Source organism: Rhinopithecus roxellana, chromosome 2 (genome assembly GCF_007565055.1).
Source record: "Rhinopithecus roxellana isolate Shanxi Qingling chromosome 2, ASM756505v1, whole genome shotgun sequence".
Lineage (NCBI taxonomy): Eukaryota > Metazoa > Chordata > Mammalia > Primates > Cercopithecidae > Rhinopithecus > Rhinopithecus roxellana.
Window position 1 is genome coordinate 182,013,668 of NC_044550.1, and position 21,517 is coordinate 182,035,184.

Here is a 21,517-nt window from a genome sequence, read left to right on the forward strand (position 1 = left end):
TTCTCTCTTCTCATTGCATTCTCTAGGAACCCTGCAGGCCTGTATGGTCCAGAAAGGTGTGTGGAAGGTGGGAGAGACCTGCTACTTTGTCTTACTCCCTTCACAGTATTCAAGACTGGTTAAGTACAGCCCAGCAAAATCTCTCTGGGCTTTCATGGTTGTACCCCTTAAAACTCAGCTGTGTCATTTCATGTACACAGACATACACAGCACCCTAGTGCCCAAGGAGGTCAGGAACACACAGTTTTTCTTCCCTGAAGTTTTACCATCATGGTACAGAAAGTTTTTCCTTTTAAACTCTCAAAGACAAAACTCTAAATAGAGACCCTTTGCCTGGCCGGTGACACTACTTTTGCACTCTACACCTTATTAAAGGAGCCTATCCTTGGTGATTCTGGGAGGCACTTTATCATCCTTCTAAGGGTAACATCCCAGATGGTTCCAAGATACTAAGTTGATTATCTGTTGCTTCCTCACAGAAGAGAAGAGAAAAGGGACTCACTTCTACATCTGTATTGACAGCTCCTGAAATAACTGGCATTATGACTTATGGGTAAATTTGAGTCTCACTCACTTGTGAAGATTTTCTAATTTTTTTGTATTCACACAGTCCTCCAATCTTTGCACTTCTGTTTTTGTGAGAGTGTCTTCCATTTTAGTTTATAATTGATCTCTCTTTATGTAAATTAAAAATAAACAAATCCAGAATTCCAACTTAATATTTAGTGAAGATTATAAGCTGTGGCAATTGAAATACTTGTTTCAGCAGGTCTAGTGCAGGCTCTGGGTACTCACAGACCTACATGGGAATTGGCCATTGAGCTTGATGAAGTAGAGATTACTGGCGACCTTGATAAAAGAAGTTTTTCTAGTGTGATAGGGATGGGAATGGATTCAATAGAGAACGGAAGGAGGATTAGATGCAGTAAGTTTTAAAACCACTTTTAAGAAGTTTTTAAATGAAAGGGATCAGACCAAATTTGACAGTTGATGGCAGTTGTGAAGTTAAAGGAAAGATTTTTAAAAATGTGGGAGACACACAATAGCATATTTTATGCTGATAATAATAATCCAAAAGAGTTGGGTAAAGTGATGATCCTAGAGAAAAAAGAGTGCAATCTAGAAGTGATATATTAATAATTTCATGTAATCACACAATGTGGTATACTGTTGTGAAGGAAAACTACGTGGTACTTTGAAGACGATATTGCATTATTCACATCTTTAAATTTTTATAAATTTATTTTTTTCTGCAGAAATAACGTATTTTCAAAATCATATTTAAGACAAATCTTAGCACCCTTTTATCTATGAAAAATGATTCCAGTCTTTGTGTAACAGTGTGGGTGGGGAAAACACTCTTGAAAAGATGGAAACAGACCTGGATCATCTCCTTTTGGCACTAAACAGTGGAGTGTCACTCACCTGCGCAAGTCACTGAACTTCTGGGCCTTGATTTTCTTATTCATAAAACATGTTGAATTGGCCCATCATGTGAGGCTTCCTCTTTCATTGGCTGTACACAAAGGGATGGTATAATTTTTATTCTCTATCTGATTGATTTGTGAAATCCTTAAGACCTGAAGTCATATTATGTCTTTGTATCTCTGAGAATTCTAGTATCTAGTGCCTAGTTTTTAGTCAGTCCTAAGATTTCTGGTTTGAATAAAATCTTATCTTAATCTGTAAAGAAGTAAAATAGATGAGAGCAGAACCCCTCACATCTCCCTGGGCTCTGCCTGCTTTTTTTTTTTTTTTTTTTTTTTTTTTTTTGAGACAGAGTCTCGCTCTGTCACCCAGGCTGGGGTGCAGTGGCGCGATCTTGGCTCACTGCGACCTCCACCTCCAGGGTTCAACAAGCAATTCTCCTGCCTCAGCCTCCTGAGTAGCTGGTACTACAGGTGTGCACCACCATGCCTGGCTAATTTTTGTATTTTTAGTAGAGATGGGATTTCACCATATTGGTCAGGCTGGTCTTGAACTCCAGACCTCATGATCCACCCACCTCAGCCTCCCAAAGTGCTGAGATTACATGCATGAGCCACCACACCAGGCCTCTGCCTGCTCATTTTTAGAGAAGTGCAGCACTTAGGAAAACACTGATCTTTCAGGTTTTTAAAATTACATTTAAAGGTTGATGATTCACCAACATAGTAATTCTTCTTCACCCATAGAATTTTAAGTTACTCTATATTTCCAGTCACTCAGGATGAGGATAACTTTAAAAAGAAGGAACTGGGCTTTGGAGGACCATAAGGAGGTAAAGAGATGATAGTACTAGGTAGAATTTGCTGGTGATATAAACCTTGTGGGAGAGAAAAGCATCTATGTGAAAGGAGAACTCAAAGTCTAGTAAGAGGGACTGACCAGGCCAGATCCATGGGTGGTGGGAGCTGAATTTGAGTTAGGATTACTTCGTCCTTGTATATCAGGGAGGAATATGGGCGTAGGGTGGAGAAAAAACCCTGTGTATACATGAAGGTTTGCAAAGCAGACAAATCACACTTCACTTCAAAGATCACAGTAAAACCCAGTAAAATAAGAACCAACAAGCGAGTCATAAAATAAGAATGAGTGGAAGATGTGACATGGAGAGAAAATGCCTCTTAGTATGTATATTATCCAAAACAAATCAAAATTAATTTCTACACAGTTTGTTGAAATTAGGGAAAAAAGAGAACCTGAAGAGTTCCTAGCAAGAACTTTAAAAATTGGAAATTAATCATACTTATTAATTATTTGTACATAATTAATTGTAGTAATTTTAAGAACTATTTTTTTCCTATTATGTTATCAACTACAAATTTTCTCACCAAGAGGATGTTTCAGGAGCATAATACTGATAGTTGGGAAGTAATACAGTCTCATTCTTTTTTACAGAATTAAGACAAGCATCACAAGTATTACTTTTTAATATTTTGCAGAAATAAAGACCCAACTCAATGGATTGCTACTTTTGGTACAACTATAACACCACCCGCAGTGAAACGAAATTTGAGGAAAATTATTCTTCATGAGAATTACCATAGAGAAACAAATGAAAATGACATTGCTTTGGCTCAGCTCACTACTGGAGTTGAGTTTTCAAATACAGTCCAGAGAGTTTGCCTCCCAGATTCGTCTATAAAGTTGCCACCTAAAACAAGCGTGTTTGTCACAGGATTTGGATCCATTGTAGATGATGGTGAGTAGTTTCAAAGTAATTTTCTTATCACAAAAATGTCTTAAGATCAAACGAGCTATCTAAAGGAATCCTTCTTAAGCTTTTAATAAAAGTAGTGGTCTTTTCAATGTGTGTGGGCTTGGGCAGAACAGGGGACTGGGGGTTAAAAAGTAAAAATCAGGTCCTGTCTTTGAGTTTACAGTTGGAGCAGTGGTGGCCAGGTATGGTGGCTCACACCTGTAATCCCAGCACTTTGGGAGGCCGAGGCAGGTGGATCACCTGAGGTCTGGAGTTCCAGACACGCCTGGCCAACATGGTGAAAACCGCATCTCTACTAAAACACACAAAAAATTAACTGGGCATGGTGGTGTGTGCCTGTAATCCCAGCTACTTGGGAGGCTGAGTTAGGAGAACTGCTTGAGCCTGGGAGGCGGAGGTTGCAATGAGCCAAGATTGGACCACTGCACTCCTACCTGGGTGACAGAGCTAAACTCTGTCTCCAAAAAAAAAAGAAGAAAGAAATCTCCACAATTGGAGCAGTGGAAAAAAAAAAAGTCAGGGAAAGAGACTAATATAGAAGGAAAAAAACAATTACATCAGGTAATATAAGAAGCGACAGAACACTACGGGAGTTCAAGGCAGTAAGTAATCACAAATTTTGTCTTTCCTGGATATAAATATGTTACATATACTTTAAGTCACATGTATTTTATTTTAATCAGCATGTACTTTAAATCACAAATGTAATGATAGCTTTTTCCTTTATTTTAATTATTTCTCATTATATGAGAATTTATGATGGTCAAAAACATTAAAATGGGTTGTAAATATTTTGAGCATTTTTTTTGGTTAGTTAATAAAATCTGTGTCTTTTTCCTGTGTCCAACCTGCTAGAGGTGTTAAAAGACATCAAGTCTAGTAATTGTATAAATTAAATACCAGAACTTAAGATTTCTAGGTACTAGTTCACTCTATTTTAAAGAGAAAGATTAGGCCAGATGTGATAGCTCAACACTTTAGGAGGCTGAGTCAGGGATCACGAGGTCAAGAGATCAAGACCATCCTGGCCAAGATGGTGAAACTCCTTCTCTACTAAAAATACAAAAAAAAAAAAAAAAAAAAAAAAAATTAGCCAGGCATGGTGGTGGATGCCTGTAGTCCTAGCTACTTGGGAGGCTGAGGCAGGAAAATTGCTTGAACCTGGGAGGTGGAGGTTGCAGTAAGCCGAGACTGTGCCATTGCACTCCAGCCTGGTGACAGAGCAAGACTCCGTCTCAAAACAAAACAAAGAAAGAAAGAAAGAAAGAAAGAAAAAAAAAAGAGATTAACTGAATGTTTTAATGAGAAATAAGAAATACTTAAGTTTCACCATCAATTGGTGCGTTCCATGGCGAGCACATCATGGCAATTGAAGGTGGAGAAAGAACATGTAGAGTTCATGAACTTACCTGTTTTAGAAAAGTATCTCCAGGGGCAATTGGATTTTTGTCAGCTGTTGGGGTATTATCTTGATGCTGCTTCTTTTTCTCTATATTAATAAGCAATTCTATTTTGAAAATGTTGGAGGGCTTCCAGATCTTGGTTCAGAATAGAGTACAAGGAATAATTCACAAGATAAAATTTGGCCATGACTCCCAAATGAGAATGTCAGAAATGTCATGTAGTGAAAGTACATCCTCATGTCAGTCTCTTGAACACGGCTCAGTTCCAGAAATTCTCATTAGCCTGCTTTGTAATGCCACAACTGGAAGACTATCAGCAGAAGTGATAAAAGGCAGCCACTTCAAAAATTTGGCAGCAAATAGACCTCCCAATGCATATATTAAGTTAACTCTGCTGAAATCCATGGATCAAGAGATGCCCAAATGCAAGATACCCATCTGCAAAGGGCAGCCAAATCCAGTGTACAAGGAAATTTTTGTTTTTCAAGAGGCCCTATTTCAGCTTTCTGATGTGACACTCATACTGTCTGTGTATAACAAATGCAGCATGAGAAGTAAAGAGATGATAGGCTGGATTTCTTTAGGTCTCAACAGCTCTGGAGAAGAAGAACTCAATCACTGGACTGAAATGAAAGAGTCAAAAGGACAGCAAGTACGTAGATGGCATGCGTTGCTAGAGTCATGATGAATAGAATAAGCAAACAATTATCATCCAAGGCAACATATTTCCAATTACAACATTACTGTTTCTACCAAGTCGCCATTAGAAGAGCTGTTCTTTGAAGAATCATATTCAACCTTTTCGAAAAATGCTTTAAATTCTATGGAAAGAACATCTCATACTGACATAAATGAAGAAAATATGTGTATCTGGTAGAGCTTGTTTGGGAAACTGAGAAATGTACATTATCATTGCTAAACTAACAGTCCTCCAGAAATTTAATAAGATGTTATTGATTTGAAGTTAATTTTAACTTAGCAAAAGAGCCAGTACTTTTATGAAAAATCAAAATTATAAGTGATTTTTAAAACCAGAATTTTAGTTGCAATATAATTTTAATATCACCCTACATATTATTTATAAAACACAGCTTGGCCAGTCTCTGATGTTTGTAATGTTCTTTAATATGAAAAAGTAGCTCTCCAACCCTATCATAAGTCATATCTAATGGCAAAGAGTTTCAGTCACATTGAAAATTGTTTTATTTCAGACATGTTCCCTTTGTGCACTTAGTTTCATTGTGCCTCAGTTCCTCTCTATAGCACTAAATCTAAGTGCAAACAAATATTCATTTTCATACAGGAATGTTTTCAATATGTTATTTTTTTTAAAGATCATTTTTCATTTGCCTCTGCTTCTGCCTGATCTGAAGAGATAAAGTCACTGTATTGGTCCCTTGCAAGTCTTTTAGACAGGTTGTACTGTAGAACTATGTAACTTCCTGTTGAAAGCACTTCCTATATTCTTGTATTCCAATGTAGGAAGCTAGTAGAGCAGGACTTTACTTTAAAATTTCTTTCAGTGATTGACTCTTCAAAAATTGCAGTAACGTGAAAAGACGTTTTTTTTTACAAACTGAAAATACAGCAGATAAGCTGTAGAAAATGAAAAATAATTCAATTTTAATTTTCTGCTCTGAGTAACCAACACTGCGTAAAGCGGGTAGCATCCACAATAAGAAACTGTCCTCTCTCTAAATCTTCACTCTTACTTCAATTTATATTTCTGATATAAAGAGTATGCAGTTCTCAGTATGAATCGGAATATCGTGTTAAAAACAGTTCTGTGATTCCTTGTAAAGTTTCCAGTAACTTGTGACTAGACTTTAAGAAATTTACAGATAAAGTTCTTCAACGTGATGTTATCTTGTGCCTTTCATGTAAGTTAAATTTGCTCATACAGCTTGAAAGTTGTATTTGCAAAATTAAGCCTTCGATTTTTGTAAAGGTAACGATTCCTCAGAACAGTGTCGCAAGATCTTTATTTCCTCTGAGATATGTAAAAGTTGTATAATGTGCTGATTTTTTAAATGACAAGGTACTTTCATTTGTTTTTATATTTAGGAACTCTAATTAATCAGGAATATTCTAAGCTGTTTTCTTTTTAATTTTTCTTCTTACCTAATATATCATTTTATGCATATACTTTGTTAGAGTATGTTTTATATACATTAAAAATAGTTTCTTTTTTCTCCTCACTTCTAGTTAAAATATACAAAAACATACTATTTATCAGTTACTAAAAAGCAGTATATCATTGCTCCTAGTCCCAACTAAGTGCTATATATTATTATAAACTAGAACTTGTTATTACCATAATAACAAAGCAATGCATAGGCATTACTTCAGCTTGGCTATACCCAAAGGCCTTAAAAGAAATCCAAAAAGACCGTGATACTCCGTATTTTTTCGTTTAAAAAATGGCAGCTCTATGCATTCATACACATGAATTATAAGAAAAAATACAAAAGCTTTATTAGATGGCATGAGGTTTGAGAATGTGTGTTACAGGGCTGCACTAAAAGGAAAAATTCACCTTTTATTGTTACATCCAAGAGCTTTTTCCAGGATATTTTTCAAATAAACTAGTAAGAGTTAGAACCTGGAAAAAAAAAAAAAAAAGAGAGAGAGAGAGACAAGTTTCTTTCAAGGATATCCTGAAAACAAACAAACAAAAAAACAAAAACTAGTGTTAATATATCTTTTAAATATCTTTTTTTTTTTTTTTTTTTTTTTGAGACAAAGTCTCGCTCTGTCGCCCAGGCCGGAGGGCAGTGGCCTGATCTAGGCTCACTGCAAGCTCCGCCTCCCAGCTTCACGCCATTCTCCTGCCTCAGCCTCCTGAGTAGCTGGGACTACAGGCGCCCGCCACCACGCTCAGCTAATTTTTTTTAATGTGTGTGTTTTTAGTAGAGAAGGGTTTCACCATATTAGCCAGGATAGTCTCGATCTCCCGACCTCGTGATCCGCCCGCCTCGGCCTCCCAAAGTGCTGGGATTACAGGCGTGGGCCACCGCGCCCAGTCAACTAGTGCTAATATATCTTAATCTAGTTTTTTTTTTTTTTGACAAATTTTATTATATGAAAAGTTTTCCAAATGCTCCATGCATATCCAACTTGGCTTTGTGTGAGGTTCTTAAAAGTCTCTTACAGCTAGCACAGGGCTACTCACCAATAGCTTCAACCCGGAGCCCTAAACTACTTATTTTCTGTATTCAACTAGGCAGTATCCTCTCCTCCTAACATCCAGCCCCGTTCTGTGTTGTCATCAGATCAGTGAGACACCCCTAAATAATACATGACAGAGTAGAGTAGGGTGAAGAGATCTGTGCAGCTGTGTCCTGGTTTCTACTTGAATAGCTTTAGGAATGTCAATGAACTTCCAGGGGCCATGGTTTCCTTATACGGAAAATGTGGCAGCTGGGCAAGACCAATGTTATGAACCTCTATGAGAATCTAATGAGGACTACGGACCCTTTCCTCATGAAAAAAATGCATGCATATGTAATATTTCACATGTAGTTTTAAGGCTTCTAAATCCTTGAGAGATCTACAAATGTGATGTAATACTGGGACATGTATATTTATGGCTCCTTGCATGTAGACATTTATGGCATAGAAAATAAGATGATACCTAATGTTAATAAAATAATATTTGGTTTTTGCTACTGAGAACATAAAATGTACAATTTATGTGTCTTTTATGTCTTAGATACAATTGTATTTGAGGAATATCGTTTATTTGTTTGTCCATTTGTGCAATAGGACCGATACAAAATAAACTTCGGCAAGCCAGAGTGGAAACCATAAGTACTGATTTGTGTAACAGAAAGGATGTGTATGATGGCCTGATAACTCCAGGAATGTTATGTGCTGGATTCATGGAAGGAAAAATAGATGCATGTAAGGTATGTTTAAAGTAAAGCCAAAAGTTTGTGGGGAAAATTTCCATTAGCTATTTCTGAGTTTGGCATATATTTTACCTAGGAGAAAAAAAAAAAAATGGCATCTCTTACACCAAGAACTGAGTTTATTTAATAATCATAACAATAATAATAATTGTATTAAGTGTTTAATATATGCTAAGCCAAAAATTAAGCACTTTGTATACATTATTTCATTTAATGTAATGAGATAAAAGCAATATCATAATTATACTTATTCATCCCCCAGCCTCCCAGTCATTTCCCTTCGCCCCTTGCATTTTTTTTTTTTTTTTTTTTTTTTTTTTGAGACGGAGTCTTGCTCCGTCGCCCGGTCTGGAGTGTAGTGGCCGGATCTCAGCTCACTGCAAGCTCCGCCTCCCAGGTTTACGCCATTCTGCTGCCTCAGCCTCCGAAGTAGCTGGGACTACAGGCGCCCGCCACCTCGCCCGGCTAGTTTTTTGTATTTTTAGTAGAGACAGGGTTTCACCGTGTTAGCCAGGATGGTCTCGATCTCCTGACCTCGTGATCCGCCCGTCTCAGCCTCCCAAAGTGCTGGGATTACAGGCTTGAGCCACCGCGCCCGGCTACCCCTTGCATTTTTTAATGACAGCGACACCTGAAACAGGTTTTCTTTTCAGTAGATCTTGAGATCTACTGCAAAGGCCTGCAGTAGCCCTGCATTAGCAACATTGACCTGTTTAAATGCTGGACTTTTAGTTCCTAGACCTCCTCTCCTCCAGTGATCTTCTAAACTCTTCAGCCACCTCACACCTTCCTCTTAGAGTCACACTATGGGCCTTGTTATCAAAAACTGCTCCATCTCCAAAAATGCTTATTTACATCTTCCTTTTTGACTCCTATCCCCCAGTGTTTCCCCCTTGCTTTTTAACTACTGCTTGCCTAGATACACTTACTATGTTATACTCTAGTCTACCAACTCTCATTCCCAACATGCACAGCCTACGCGGACATTCCTTGTGCCCTTTCTTTGTTCTATTTTTCTCCTTAGGCTTTGTCACCATGCAGTACGCAGTATTTTTATTTATCTAGCTTATTGCCTATTTCTGCATTAACTAAAATGTAAGCTTCATGAAGGAAGACATATTTTAATCTATTTTATTTACTGCACCTGAAGTAGACTGGTGAAAATATGTGTTGACTGACTAAATGAAAAACAGTCTTTTTTCAACTTCATAGACACCTATTGTCCATTGATTCCTCTGTTTTCTCACAGTTCATTAATCCTTTCCTTTCTTCCATCTTCTACTTTTCCAGCTCAGATTTCACTATTATTTTTTATTGATAAATCATAATTGTATTACATCGATGGAGTACAATGTGACATTTGATACATGTATACAATGTGGAATGGTTAAGTAAAACTAACATATTCATCACCTCACTTAACTTTTTTTGTGATAGACATCTAAATTTTACTCTCTTAGTTATTTTGAGGTCTATAATAGAGTATTATTGATCATAGTCACCCTGCTTTGCAGTAGATCTCAAAACTTATTCCTCCTTGCAGAAACTTTGCACCCTCTGACTAGCAACTCCCCCTTCCCTCACTCTCCACCCCGCTAGGCCCACCCAGACTCTGATAATCATCAGTCTACTCTCTACTGCTATGAATCCAACATTTTTAGATTGCACATATAGGTGAAATGATGTATATGTCTTTCTGTGCCTGGCCTATTTCACTTAGCATAATGTTCTCTAGATTCATTTATGTTGTCCCAAAGGACAGAATCTATTCTTTTTATGTCTGCATAATATTTATTTTGTAAATATACCATATTTTCTTTATTTCTTCACACATTGATGAACACTTGGGTTGATTCCAAATCTTGGCTATTGTGAATAATGCTGCAGTGAACATGGGAGCACAGATATTCCTTTGACATACTGATTTTAATTTTTTGAATATATTCCCAGAGGTGGGGTTGCTAGATCATATGATAGTTCTGTTTTAGTTTTATAAGGAGCCTCCATAGTGTTTTCAATAATATCTGTACTAATTTACATTTCCACCAAGAGTGTATAAGGGTTCCCTTTTCTCTTCATCCTCATCAATACTTGACTTTCATCTTTTTTATAAAAACCATTCTAGCAGGAGTAAAGATGTATCTCCTTGTGGTTTAAATTCATTTCCCTAATGATTTTGTAATGTTGAGCTTTTTTTCATGAATGTGATGGCCATTTGTATGTCTTCTTTTGAGAGGTATCTAAGTCCTTTGCCAATTTTTTAAAATTAAGTTTTGTTTTGTTTTATTTTTTGCTATTGTGTTAATTAACTTCTTTATATATTTTAGATATAAGCCCTTATCAAATATATGGTTTGCAAACATGTTTTCACATTCTGTGAGTTGTCTCTTCACTTTATTTTGTTTTGTTTTGTTTTGTTTTGTTTGCTGTGCAAAAGCTTTTCAGTTTGATGAAATCTCATTTGCCTATTTTTGCTCTTGTTGCCTGAGTTTTTGAGGTAATATTTAAAAATCCTTGCTCAAACCAATGTCATGGAGTATTTCCTCTGTTTTCTTCTAGTAGTTTTATAGTTTCAGGTCTTAAGTTTAGGTTTTTAATCCATTTTGAGTTTTTTTTTTTTTTTTTTTTTTTTTTTTTTTTTTTTTTTTTTTTTTGAGACAGAGTCTCGCTTTGTCACCCAGGCTGGAGTGCAGTGGTACTATCTCGATCTCAAATCACTACAACCTCTGCCTTCCAGGTTCAAGCTATTCTCCTGTCTCAGCTTCCTGAGTAGCTGGGACTGCAGGCACATGCCACCACACCTGGCTAACTTTTATATTTTCAGTAAAGATGAGGTTTCACCATGTTGACCAGGCTGGTCTTGAACTCCTGACCTTAAGTGATCCACCTGCCTCAGCCTCCCAAAGTGCTGGGATTACAGGCATGAGCCACCACACCCAGCCTAATTTTATTATTCTGATATAGATAACCAATTTTCCCAGCACCATTTATTGTATAGACTATCTTTTCCTCGGTGTGTATTCTTGGCATCTTTGTCAAAAAATCAATTGACCATAAATATGTGGGTTTTTTTTTTTTTTTTTCCTGGCTTTCTTTTCTATGCCATTAGTTGATGAGTCTTTTATTATGCCAGTAATATGCTATGTTGACTACAATTGCTTTATAAGACATTATGAAAACCAAGTAGTCTAATGCCTCTAGGTCTGTTCTTTTTGCTCAAAATTATTTTGACTATTCAAGGTTTTTTTTGCTTCTATATGGATTTAAGGATGGTTTTCTCTCTTTGTGAAAAATGGCATTGGAATTTTGGTAGGGATTGCATTTTAACAATGATAATTTTAACATTTTAATGAACATTTTAACAATGATAATTCTTCCAATCCATAAACATGGAATGTTTTCATTTTTGTGTGTTTTCTTCCACTTCTTTCTTCAATATTTTATAGTTTTCAGTATACAAAGTGTTCACCTCCTCAGTTAAATTTACACCCAAGTATTTTATATTTTGTTGCTGTTGTAAATGGATTGTTTTCTTCATTTCCTTTTCAGATAGCTCACTGTTAGTATATGGAAACACTAGTGAGTTTGGTATATTGATTTTGTATTCTGCAAACTTACTGAATTTGTTTATCTCTTCTAACAACTTTTTGTTGGTTTTAGAGTTTTCTATCTATAAGATCATGTTGTCAACACACAAAGACAATTTCATCTCTTCCTTTTCTATTAGAATGTCTTCTATTTCTTTCTCTTGCCCAATTTCTCTAGTGACAACTTCCAGAACTGCTTTGAAAAGAAATCAGAGTAGACATCCTTTTGATGTCCCTGGTCTTACAGGAAACACTTTAAACATTTTACTATGGTTTTAATAATAAAAGACAGCATTTGGAAGAGATCCTTGAAATTGTATACCTAGGCTTACAAATGCTAATCTCACATTTAACATTTTATATACGTAGTTACTAAACCGTGCTAAACAGGTCTGGTCAAACTAGGAAAACAAACAAACAAAAAAAAAAAACAACACCTAAGGATACTGAAACAGAAATAATGTAACCATTTCCTGTGAATGAGCATTAGCCTTCCTAAGAAAAACAATACCCTTTAAAGTCTAGCAAAAATTTTTATTCAATTGAGAGACCCATTACATAATCTGTAGTCTGTGTAACAATTTCCTTTTTTTTTTCTGTGAACATCAGATTACAATACCTTCCCACTGAATTAAAGTAGAGTTAACAACTTAAAATATGTTTTTATTTCAGGGTGATTCTGGTGGACCTCTGGTTTATGATAATCATGACATCTGGTACATTGTAGGTATAGTAAGTTGGGGACAATCATGTGCTCTTCCCAAAAAACCTGGGGTCTACACCAGAGTAACTAAGTATCGAGATTGGATTGCCTCAAAGACTGGTATGTAGTGTGGATTGTCCGTGAGTTATACACATGGCACACGGAGCTGATACTCCTGAATATTTTCTATTGTTTAAATTAATGTAGTTTGGATTGGTGCTTTTGCTAGATGTCAAGAAACCCTTCAGATCCAGACAAATCTAATATCGTGAGGTGGTCTTTATGTACATAAGATCAAAACTTCTCTACCATGAGGGAAGAAGACACAGCAAATGACAGATAGCACCTATTCCTTACTCACAAGGGAAACTGCTTGTGATACCTCCTAATAAGATAAATAAGTGGTTTCCCTCAATCGAAGACAGGAACATCGTTTTCCACAAGATATGAAGAGCTGCCAGTAATGCCAAAATCGTACCTCATATAATATCTGGAGCACCTGAGATTCTTCTAGTGAAAAAGAGCGAGCCATCTTCCCTGAAGACTCAGGGCTTCAACATTTTAGAATTGATAAGTGGACCTTCAGTGTGCAAGAACAGAGAAGCAAGGGATTTGCAATATGACTTGAACTCTAACCTGGGCTTATATCTAATAATACAGAGCACTATCACTAACTTCAACAGTTGACAATTTAAAAGTTTTAAATGTATGTGAACTTGCTGTTAACACAGTGTTACACACTCAAACACTAGCTTCAGGAAGCATGTTGTGTTGTTAAGAAGCATTTCTGGTTTATTCTTTAACAGCATCTTGCCATTTATATGTTAGTTGTAGCTGGCCCAGAAAGGAAAAAACAAAACAAAACAAAGACTCTTGGGAGCATTTTTCCATGAGCACAAGAGGATAAAAAGAAGCAGATGAAGGCTAGGAGAGTTGGTTTCAAATAACTAGTAACAGGACAAGCACACTAATTTTTGATGGAATGAACTATCCAATTATTTACTTAGAAATATTTATATCAGTGTATGGCAACTGGTACTTTTGTAAGTCTTCAGCTCTCTGATAAGTCAGATGTCCATCAGAGTATCAGGTCAGATGTCTATCAGAATATCAGAGCTGATTTGTGTAAAGCTTTGTGTAAAGCACTTAGGACAGTGCCTGGCATATACTATGAACTAAATAAATCTTTGTTATATGGAAGTGAATGCCTTGGCAAGCTTTAAGATAAATGAACTCAATGTTTTCAAATAAGTGTTACATACGGCCCAAATCCTAATGATGGCAATAGTGATAGCATGGACTTTGAACCAGGCTCCTCAAGCTGAAACATTGTCTCTGCCTCACAGGAGCTGTGTGTCCTTGCTCAAGTTACTTAATATCTCTCTTCATTAACTCTTTCACCTCTACAATGGTAATAAAAGTAGTACTACCTCATATAGTTGTTTTGAGAATTAAATGAATTAAAACAAATGCAACACTTGCAATAGTGTCTGCACACAGTAGTCTCTCAATATGAATTAGCTTCTATTTATCGTTATTAATGTATTTTAGACTCCTCAAGAAAACTTACTATACTTTTAAAAAATTGATCTTTGCTTCTTTAAAGCCATGTAATTGATTTCAAAGTACTTTGAATTACATTGTAAAACAAATTCAGTGAACTACTAGAATTTTTTCAAAATCACTTTTATGCCTCATTAATATATTTTGAACTATGTCTGCTTATAGACAAGTAGTCATAAGATGTGACAATCATTTGTCACCATGGTTCTGACTACAGAGATGCATCTGTATTCATCTATAGACTTCAAATGTGAGATTAGATTTGCTGCTCTGATTTATTAGAGAAAAATCTAGACTATTAATTTCCCTAGTGTTAGAAAATTTTGTTAGTTTACATGTACATGTGTTTATATGTAATATATGCAAATGAGAGAAATACAACTAAGATATCTCCCAGTTATTATTCACATGTCAATATGATATAAACACAAAAAGCTTATTATACACATTTCCTCTTTAAAAACGAAATGTCATCGAATTTTTGAGTCAATGACTAGGTGTAACTAAATACCACCAGAGAAAGCAGAGTAGAAACTTAAATTCTTACACGTCCTTCACTTAAACTTCTACAGTTTGCATATAGCACAGAAACATTTGAAGTTTTTGAGAATGTTTAGCATATTAAAGATGGGCTTGATTGATGATGAACATATTTTATATTAAGGCTAAACACTTCCTTTAGTAGATACGGGACAGCAAGTCTGTCTACCAAAAAATCACTTTCCTCTGTGTAATTTCTATAACAATGAATATGTGTTTTGTGTAATCTTATTTATATTTAATAAGACTGTGATACCTTTTTGTGTATAAATATCTGTGAAACTGTGTATACTGATTTAAATATTTCTGTGCTTGATTCAATTGAGTTCAATGATATTTGAGCACAAATGAGAGAAATAAATACACAAGGTTATAAGAAAATCCAAGAATGGAAAAGTGGATTTTTTTAAACAGAATCTTTATGTCCTATTTCTAGTTAGGTGTCTGACTTATTGAATGGTTTTGTAGAAATCATGTAATGTGTTTTACCTCATGTTTTCTGTCTTCCAAATGGGACCTTAAGCTGTCTACCTTCTGGCATTGTTGTGAGACTTTTGAGATGAATAATAAAGTTGAAAATTCTATGAATGTTCGAAACTTGCTCAAACGTGCAAAGTATATCATTATAAACTGATATCATTTCCGATGATGCTGAAAATCCATCAGGATTGTAAAGAAGTTTGGATTTTTCTACAGTATTGGCATTTTTATGCTCTGTGAGTTTTGAAAATATATTTGTGTTCAAAAACAAACAAAAAAAAAAACACCCTAAAACATAAAGAAAAACAGACTTTGCCTCCTGTGTGGTGATCCTATAGTAATATTCATATCTTTTCATAGAAAAAAACTTATAATTTGTCTGACTCTTTTGAAAATACAGGTCAAATTCATTAAGCTGACAATAAATAAGGCAGCTCATAATCTCCGTGCAGTCCTGATGGAATTTTGGGTGGCATGAGAACTCTAGTTAGTTTATAATGCTAGAACAATATTAGACCAAAACTGTTGCCAATAGCTAACCATCTCTCAGTGAAATCTATATGATTCAACAACAATATGGAGAACAAAAATATTTTAATAGGAATCTACTCTTTCCACTGAATAAACTTATTTCTTTGTTAATGTATTTATTTGACAGGCAAAGGAGGTATGCAAGGAATCTCTTCATGCAATCATGAAAATGAAAAACAAACCTGAAAGCTAGAATCACAGGTATTAGAGCTGGGAGAGACCTAAGAGATTATCCACATCAGCCTCCTCTTTTGACTGATGTGAAGTCAAGGCCAAGAGAATTTCTGCAAGGTTCTACAGTGGATTTTAGACTGTAGGAAGAGAATCTAGGAGCTCTAGTATCCAGTCCAGTCTTTTCTCCTCTATTCTAACCTGAGTTATGCAGGTTCAGTAGGCAGGATCATTGCAGACCTACAAGTCATTAAAGTTAAATGACTACTGTCAAACTAATTTCTCCTAGTAGTTATAAATATGCTAAACCAAGCAGCATCTCCAATAATTATTGTAACTTTGGCAATGAAACTGGGAATTCCCCCTTTCACTTCTGAGTTTCAGAAGTAACACAGGGGATTTCCCCAACATCAGTTGTGATTCTTTTTATGTGACAAAAACGAGCCCCAATTTCTATTATGTTCTAAATCTTTTCCTCACTAGACCAAAATATACTGTTAACAATTGCAGTACTATTCATTCTACTAGGAAGTTCAGGAGGACTCAAACACAATAAAAAATTCTAGCCTGTTCATCAGTTACCCACATAGGTTGAGTAATTGCAATTTTAATTTACATCCCCACTGTCATTCTCAAATCTACTAGTTTACCTAATATCAACAGTAACCATATTTATACTATTCAATGCAAATATAAGTAACACAACATTATCACTATTCTATGTGTGAAATAAATGACCATTACTAACATCTATAATCCTTGTTACTCTACTATCCCTAGGAGAACTGCCCCTGCTAACAGGATTTTTACCCAAATGAGCTATCATTCAAGAAATAACAAAAAACAGTAGCCTCATTATACCTACATTCATGGCTATCATAGCTCTTCTCAACCTGTACTTTTATATACATCTAATTTATTCCACATCACTAATGATGTTCCCAACTAATAACATTAAAATTGCAATTTCAAAACATAAAACAAATCCTCCTCCTACCACCATTCATTATTACTACAGCCCTATTCCTGCCAATCTCATCAATATTTTAAATATTAAACTAGAAACTTAGGTTAAATCAGACCAAGAATCCTCAAAGCCCTAAGTAAGTAAATTATACTTAATTTCTGTAATTCAATAATAAGAATTGCAAGATCTTATCTCACATCAATTGGATACAAAAAAAAGTGAAGTAAGCTAAACTTACATGGCGTTCTGCAAAGTATATTGCTGGACCAAACCAGTTTTGTGATTAAGACAACAAGCCACTTACAACTATATTCAACCATACCTAAGGAAACAGAAGATGAATCGAGTGTAGGCAAAGCTACAAAGCTAGTTAAATAGGAAGATCATAATACTTTGAGGGAAGTTTACTCCCAAATTCATACCTAATTCCATCCTTTTCTCACTCTCCACACAGTTATAATTTTAAAAATTTTGAAGTAATTTAAAGCCTTAATATGATAGAAAAAAAATCCATACCATATTTTAAAATAAGGCAGCGAAAGATTTCAAGCCTTATTAAAACAACAAATATCTGTTTTACTCTTTACTTTTTTAGAATATTCTGTTTTATTAAAAAGCTATAGAAGCCCACTAAAATGCAAATAATAAACAAGTTTTGATTAAGTCACTTTTGTAAATGCTTACAGTTAACCTTCTTTTACAGGTTTCAATATATTCCTTGCCTTAATGTTTTAACTATGACTAATGAGAAATGAGGAAGATGGCCTGTAATGCTAGCACTTTGGGAGGCTGAGGTGGCTGTATCATTTGAGGTCAGGAGTTCGAGACCAGCCTGGCCAACAGGGCAAAACCCCGTCTCTGCAAAAATATAAAAATTAGCCAGGCATGGTGGTGTGCACCTGTAGGCCCAGCTACTCAGGCGACTGAGGTAGGAGAATCACTGGAACCCAGAAGGCGGAGGTTGCAGTGAGCTGAGATCGTGCCACTGCACTCCAGCGTGGGTGACAGAGCGAGACTCCATCTCAAAAAAAAAAAAAAAAAAAGTGTAAAGCATATTATTGTAGACTGATTTCAGCACAGACAATGCCACACATTTGTTAAGATTGTAAAGAAGTTTTTATATAATGTTAACATTTTTATCTATAGTGTTGTTTTGTTATTTGGCAAATACTGCTGTTCCTTTAAATTATATTTAGCATTTTCTGATGAGAAACATACCATACAACTTGTGCATTTAATATTAATTTATTGGAAAAAGAAATAACTAGCTGAATCAAATTAATTATTGTTCACGTGATAGCTTTAAGAATAAATATAATCCAATTTTATTTTATTTAACTAATATTTTAGTATAGCATGCTTGAGAACTCTACATCAATCTACTTGGAACATTTTTAATGCTATTATGTAGCTGACAATGGAAAATACAAAAATAAAAATGCTCCTTAGGGTCAGCATTTTACAAAGTAATGTTTTAGTCTATACCCTAGTCCATTTTATGTTGCTTTAACAGAATACTTGAGAGTGGGTAATTTACGAAGAAGATAGGTTATTTAGCTCACAATTCTGCATGCTGAAACGTTTAAGGGCATGACTTCAGCATCTGCTTCACTTCTGGTGAGGGTTTTTGTCCTCAGTCAAAACATGGTAGATAGTCAAAGGGGAAGCTGACATGTACAAAGAGATACCAGACAGGAGGAGGAACCTCACATTCTAACAACCTGCTCTCATGGGAACTAGTCCATTCCTGCAAGAGCTAATCTAGTTTCTCAAGAGTGAGAACTCCTTTGTTACTGAGAGAACACCACCAAGCCACTCCTGAGGAATCAGCCTCCATGACCCAAATATCTCCCACTAGGACCAATCTCCCAACATTGCTTCATTGGGGATCAAATTTCAACATGAGTTTTGGTGGGGATAAAACATCTGAGCCATAGCAGTTTGTATTCTGAATTATTAAGCTTTCTTTAGGTCACATAATGCCTGTGGAGTTATGTTTTTATATATTTTCTTCCTCTGTCAGAACCTGTGTCCCTAACTGTTATTTTAAAATGTAGCGTTGGAGATAAGGAGATCATCTTATTTGATCTGCCTTCTCTTTTGACTCCCAAACTTCGGTACTCTCCACAAAAGATGCTCATATGCCCCTCTTTTAATTATCTCCAGAAGGAGAAATTTCATATACACATAAGATTGCCATCTTAGTGGTTTTAATTACTACCCTTGGTCTGTATTCAAAGCAAATACCTTCTGCTGAACCTCAAAAATGTATCTTTCTATTTAGATCCATGTGGTGACTCCTAAATTCTTGGGATAATTTTTAAACCCATTAGTGTTTGTCCTACATTGATAATCTTTAGGAAAAGTGGATTCAAAAGTTAAACGAACAGGCTAGAATTCACTACGAGAAAAGGGGAAATTTAAAAGTGGACAGGAAAAATAAACAGAATCTAAGAATAAAGAAGAAACTATTGGAAAGACAAATACTAAACCACAGTTACTTGACGAAAAGGTTCATAGAAGAAAAAATAACTGGAATTCAGAACAAAGGTTACTTTTTAAGAAGTAAAGAAAAAATGGATTATGCACCACTTTTGAAAAAAAATTAAAGGAACATTATGACACATACTGATGGGGGAGAGCACACAATTGCACCAACTTAACACAATTATTTTTACTTTTTATTTTCTAATTCTTGTATATATGAATGCATATATTTCACAAATTGACACAATAGCATTATAAAATTATGTATTTCTCCACCTTAAATTATATATTTTATGACCATATTTTTATATAATCAGTTTTGATGTCTACGATACATCAAATAGTTAAGCCACAGAGACCTAGCCCAGAACATTAGGCTAGTCTGTTGTCAATTAAATTTAATACCAGTATCAGGAATCATAAGTATGGCATCCTGCCCTTCCCCGTTCTATGCACCAATAAACACCCTGTGACCACTTGTCATTTCCCCTATTTTGTTCCTTGCCAATAATGTGTGTGATTTTTCCCCCTTTACCCCATACCATTCTCTCCTCGACTGGTTTAACATCTCTTTAGCACCTTCTTTCCCAGCTGGTTTCCCTGAGTCCTCCTTGCTCCCTTTCATTAAAATGCTCCTATACCTTCAGCCTCTCCAGAGAAAGCTTCCACATCATCTTACTAAAGTCTGGATGTCACTATCTAAAACATCACTTTGTTTTAGCCATCTCGAGTGATTGTTTCTTCTCCCTGGCTTTAATACTAAGTCAGAATTCTTCCAACTCCCAACTACAAGCTTTCAAGTACTTGTATAGTCTTCCAACAAATTTTGCTGCACACTAGTATAAAAATGTATTTCTCTGATATTCGTGCCTCTGGCTACACCACACATTGCCGCTCCTAATTACGGTCAGCCTCTTGCTCACTCCCCGCATTTACTGAGGGACTAGGCACCTGACTCAACACAAACCTCTCCACCCAACTCATCTCTTCATTGTGGTCAATTTCAAAATCCAGGTAGATGATCTACACCTATCCTTAATTCTTTGAGCTCATAAATTCAAATGACTTTAACTTCTTTTTCACTTTAGGTATCTGATGTTCTGATTTATTAAATGTCTCAGAGTCTCCGTAGTATCATAGTATGTCTAATTCTTAAAAACCACACTTTCATACAAGCCTGTGGAACTTCATTTTAGATGTCATAAACTGGTTTTCTATCACTATAATAGTCAAGTTTCCTAGTCCTTAGCTTGCAGGCTACTAATCCAACAAACTCTCAGCCCTAGGTCAATCTCAAAATTCAGTGGCTCTTCTTCTGTGCCTGGTAGAAGTGAGCAAAGTTAGAGAAAAATAATTCAACCATACGTATTAACACCATTAGTAATTGGGGCTATCTCATTTCAGTTTTACTATTGATGACACCAAATAACTCTTTTTCTTCTTTTTTCCTTTTTTTTTTTTTTTTTTTTTTGAGATAGGTTCTTGCTCTGTCACCCAGGCTGCAGTGCAATGGTACAATCTCAGCTCACTGCAACTTCCACCTCCTAGATTCAAGCGATTCTCCTGCCTCAGCCTCCTGAGTAGCTGGCATTACAGGAATGTGCCACCACGCCCAGGTAATTTTTGTATTTTTAGTAGAGATGGGGTTTCATCCTGTTGATCAGGCTGGTCTTGAACTCCTGACCTCAGGCGACCTGCCCGCCTCGGCCTCCCAAAGTGCTGGGATTACAGGCGTGAGCCACCGCGCCTGGCCAATTCTTTTTCTTTTAAAAACATTTTTCTGACATGTTGTTCCAACAAGACAACACTCACCCCAGCACTAGTACTTAGCCCACACTCTCTCCACTCACTTTGGTGCTAACCATGCTAAGAACAGAAGAGATTATCCAACATTCTGCAACTCAATAACTCACTTCCACACTAGTGTTTGTATTATTGTTTGCCTCCTTTTGTTCTGTCTTACCAAAGTGTT

The 21,517-nt window shown here is 35.9% G+C and overlaps 2 protein-coding genes across 2 annotated transcripts in view; both read left to right on the plus strand.

Annotated features, from left to right (window-relative positions):
* The window catches only part of TMPRSS11F (transmembrane serine protease 11F), a 74,971-nt gene extending 59,523 nt beyond the window's left edge, over positions 1 to 15,448 (plus strand). Inside the window, exons 8-10 of the mRNA XM_010365550.2 lie at positions 2,925 to 3,184; positions 8,371 to 8,513; positions 12,776 to 15,448. Coding sequence (XP_010363852.2) covers positions 2,925 to 3,184; positions 8,371 to 8,513; positions 12,776 to 12,934 — 562 coding nt within the window. The 3' untranslated portion in view covers positions 12,935 to 15,448. The remainder of the gene's footprint in view (positions 1 to 2,924; positions 3,185 to 8,370; positions 8,514 to 12,775) is intronic.
* Positions 4,721 to 5,290, plus strand: LOC104664120 (putative synaptotagmin-14-like protein). The gene has a single exon (XM_010365549.1). The coding sequence runs from the start codon at positions 4,721 to 4,723 to the stop codon at positions 5,288 to 5,290; it is 570 nt and encodes a 189-aa protein (XP_010363851.1).
* Positions 15,449 to 21,517: the final 6,069 nt, after the last annotated feature.

Coding starts and splice junctions, on each gene's coding strand:
- LOC104664120 (XM_010365549.1), top strand. CDS start 4,721: ATGTTGGAGGGCTTCCAGATCTTGGTTCAGAATAGAGTACAAGGAATA.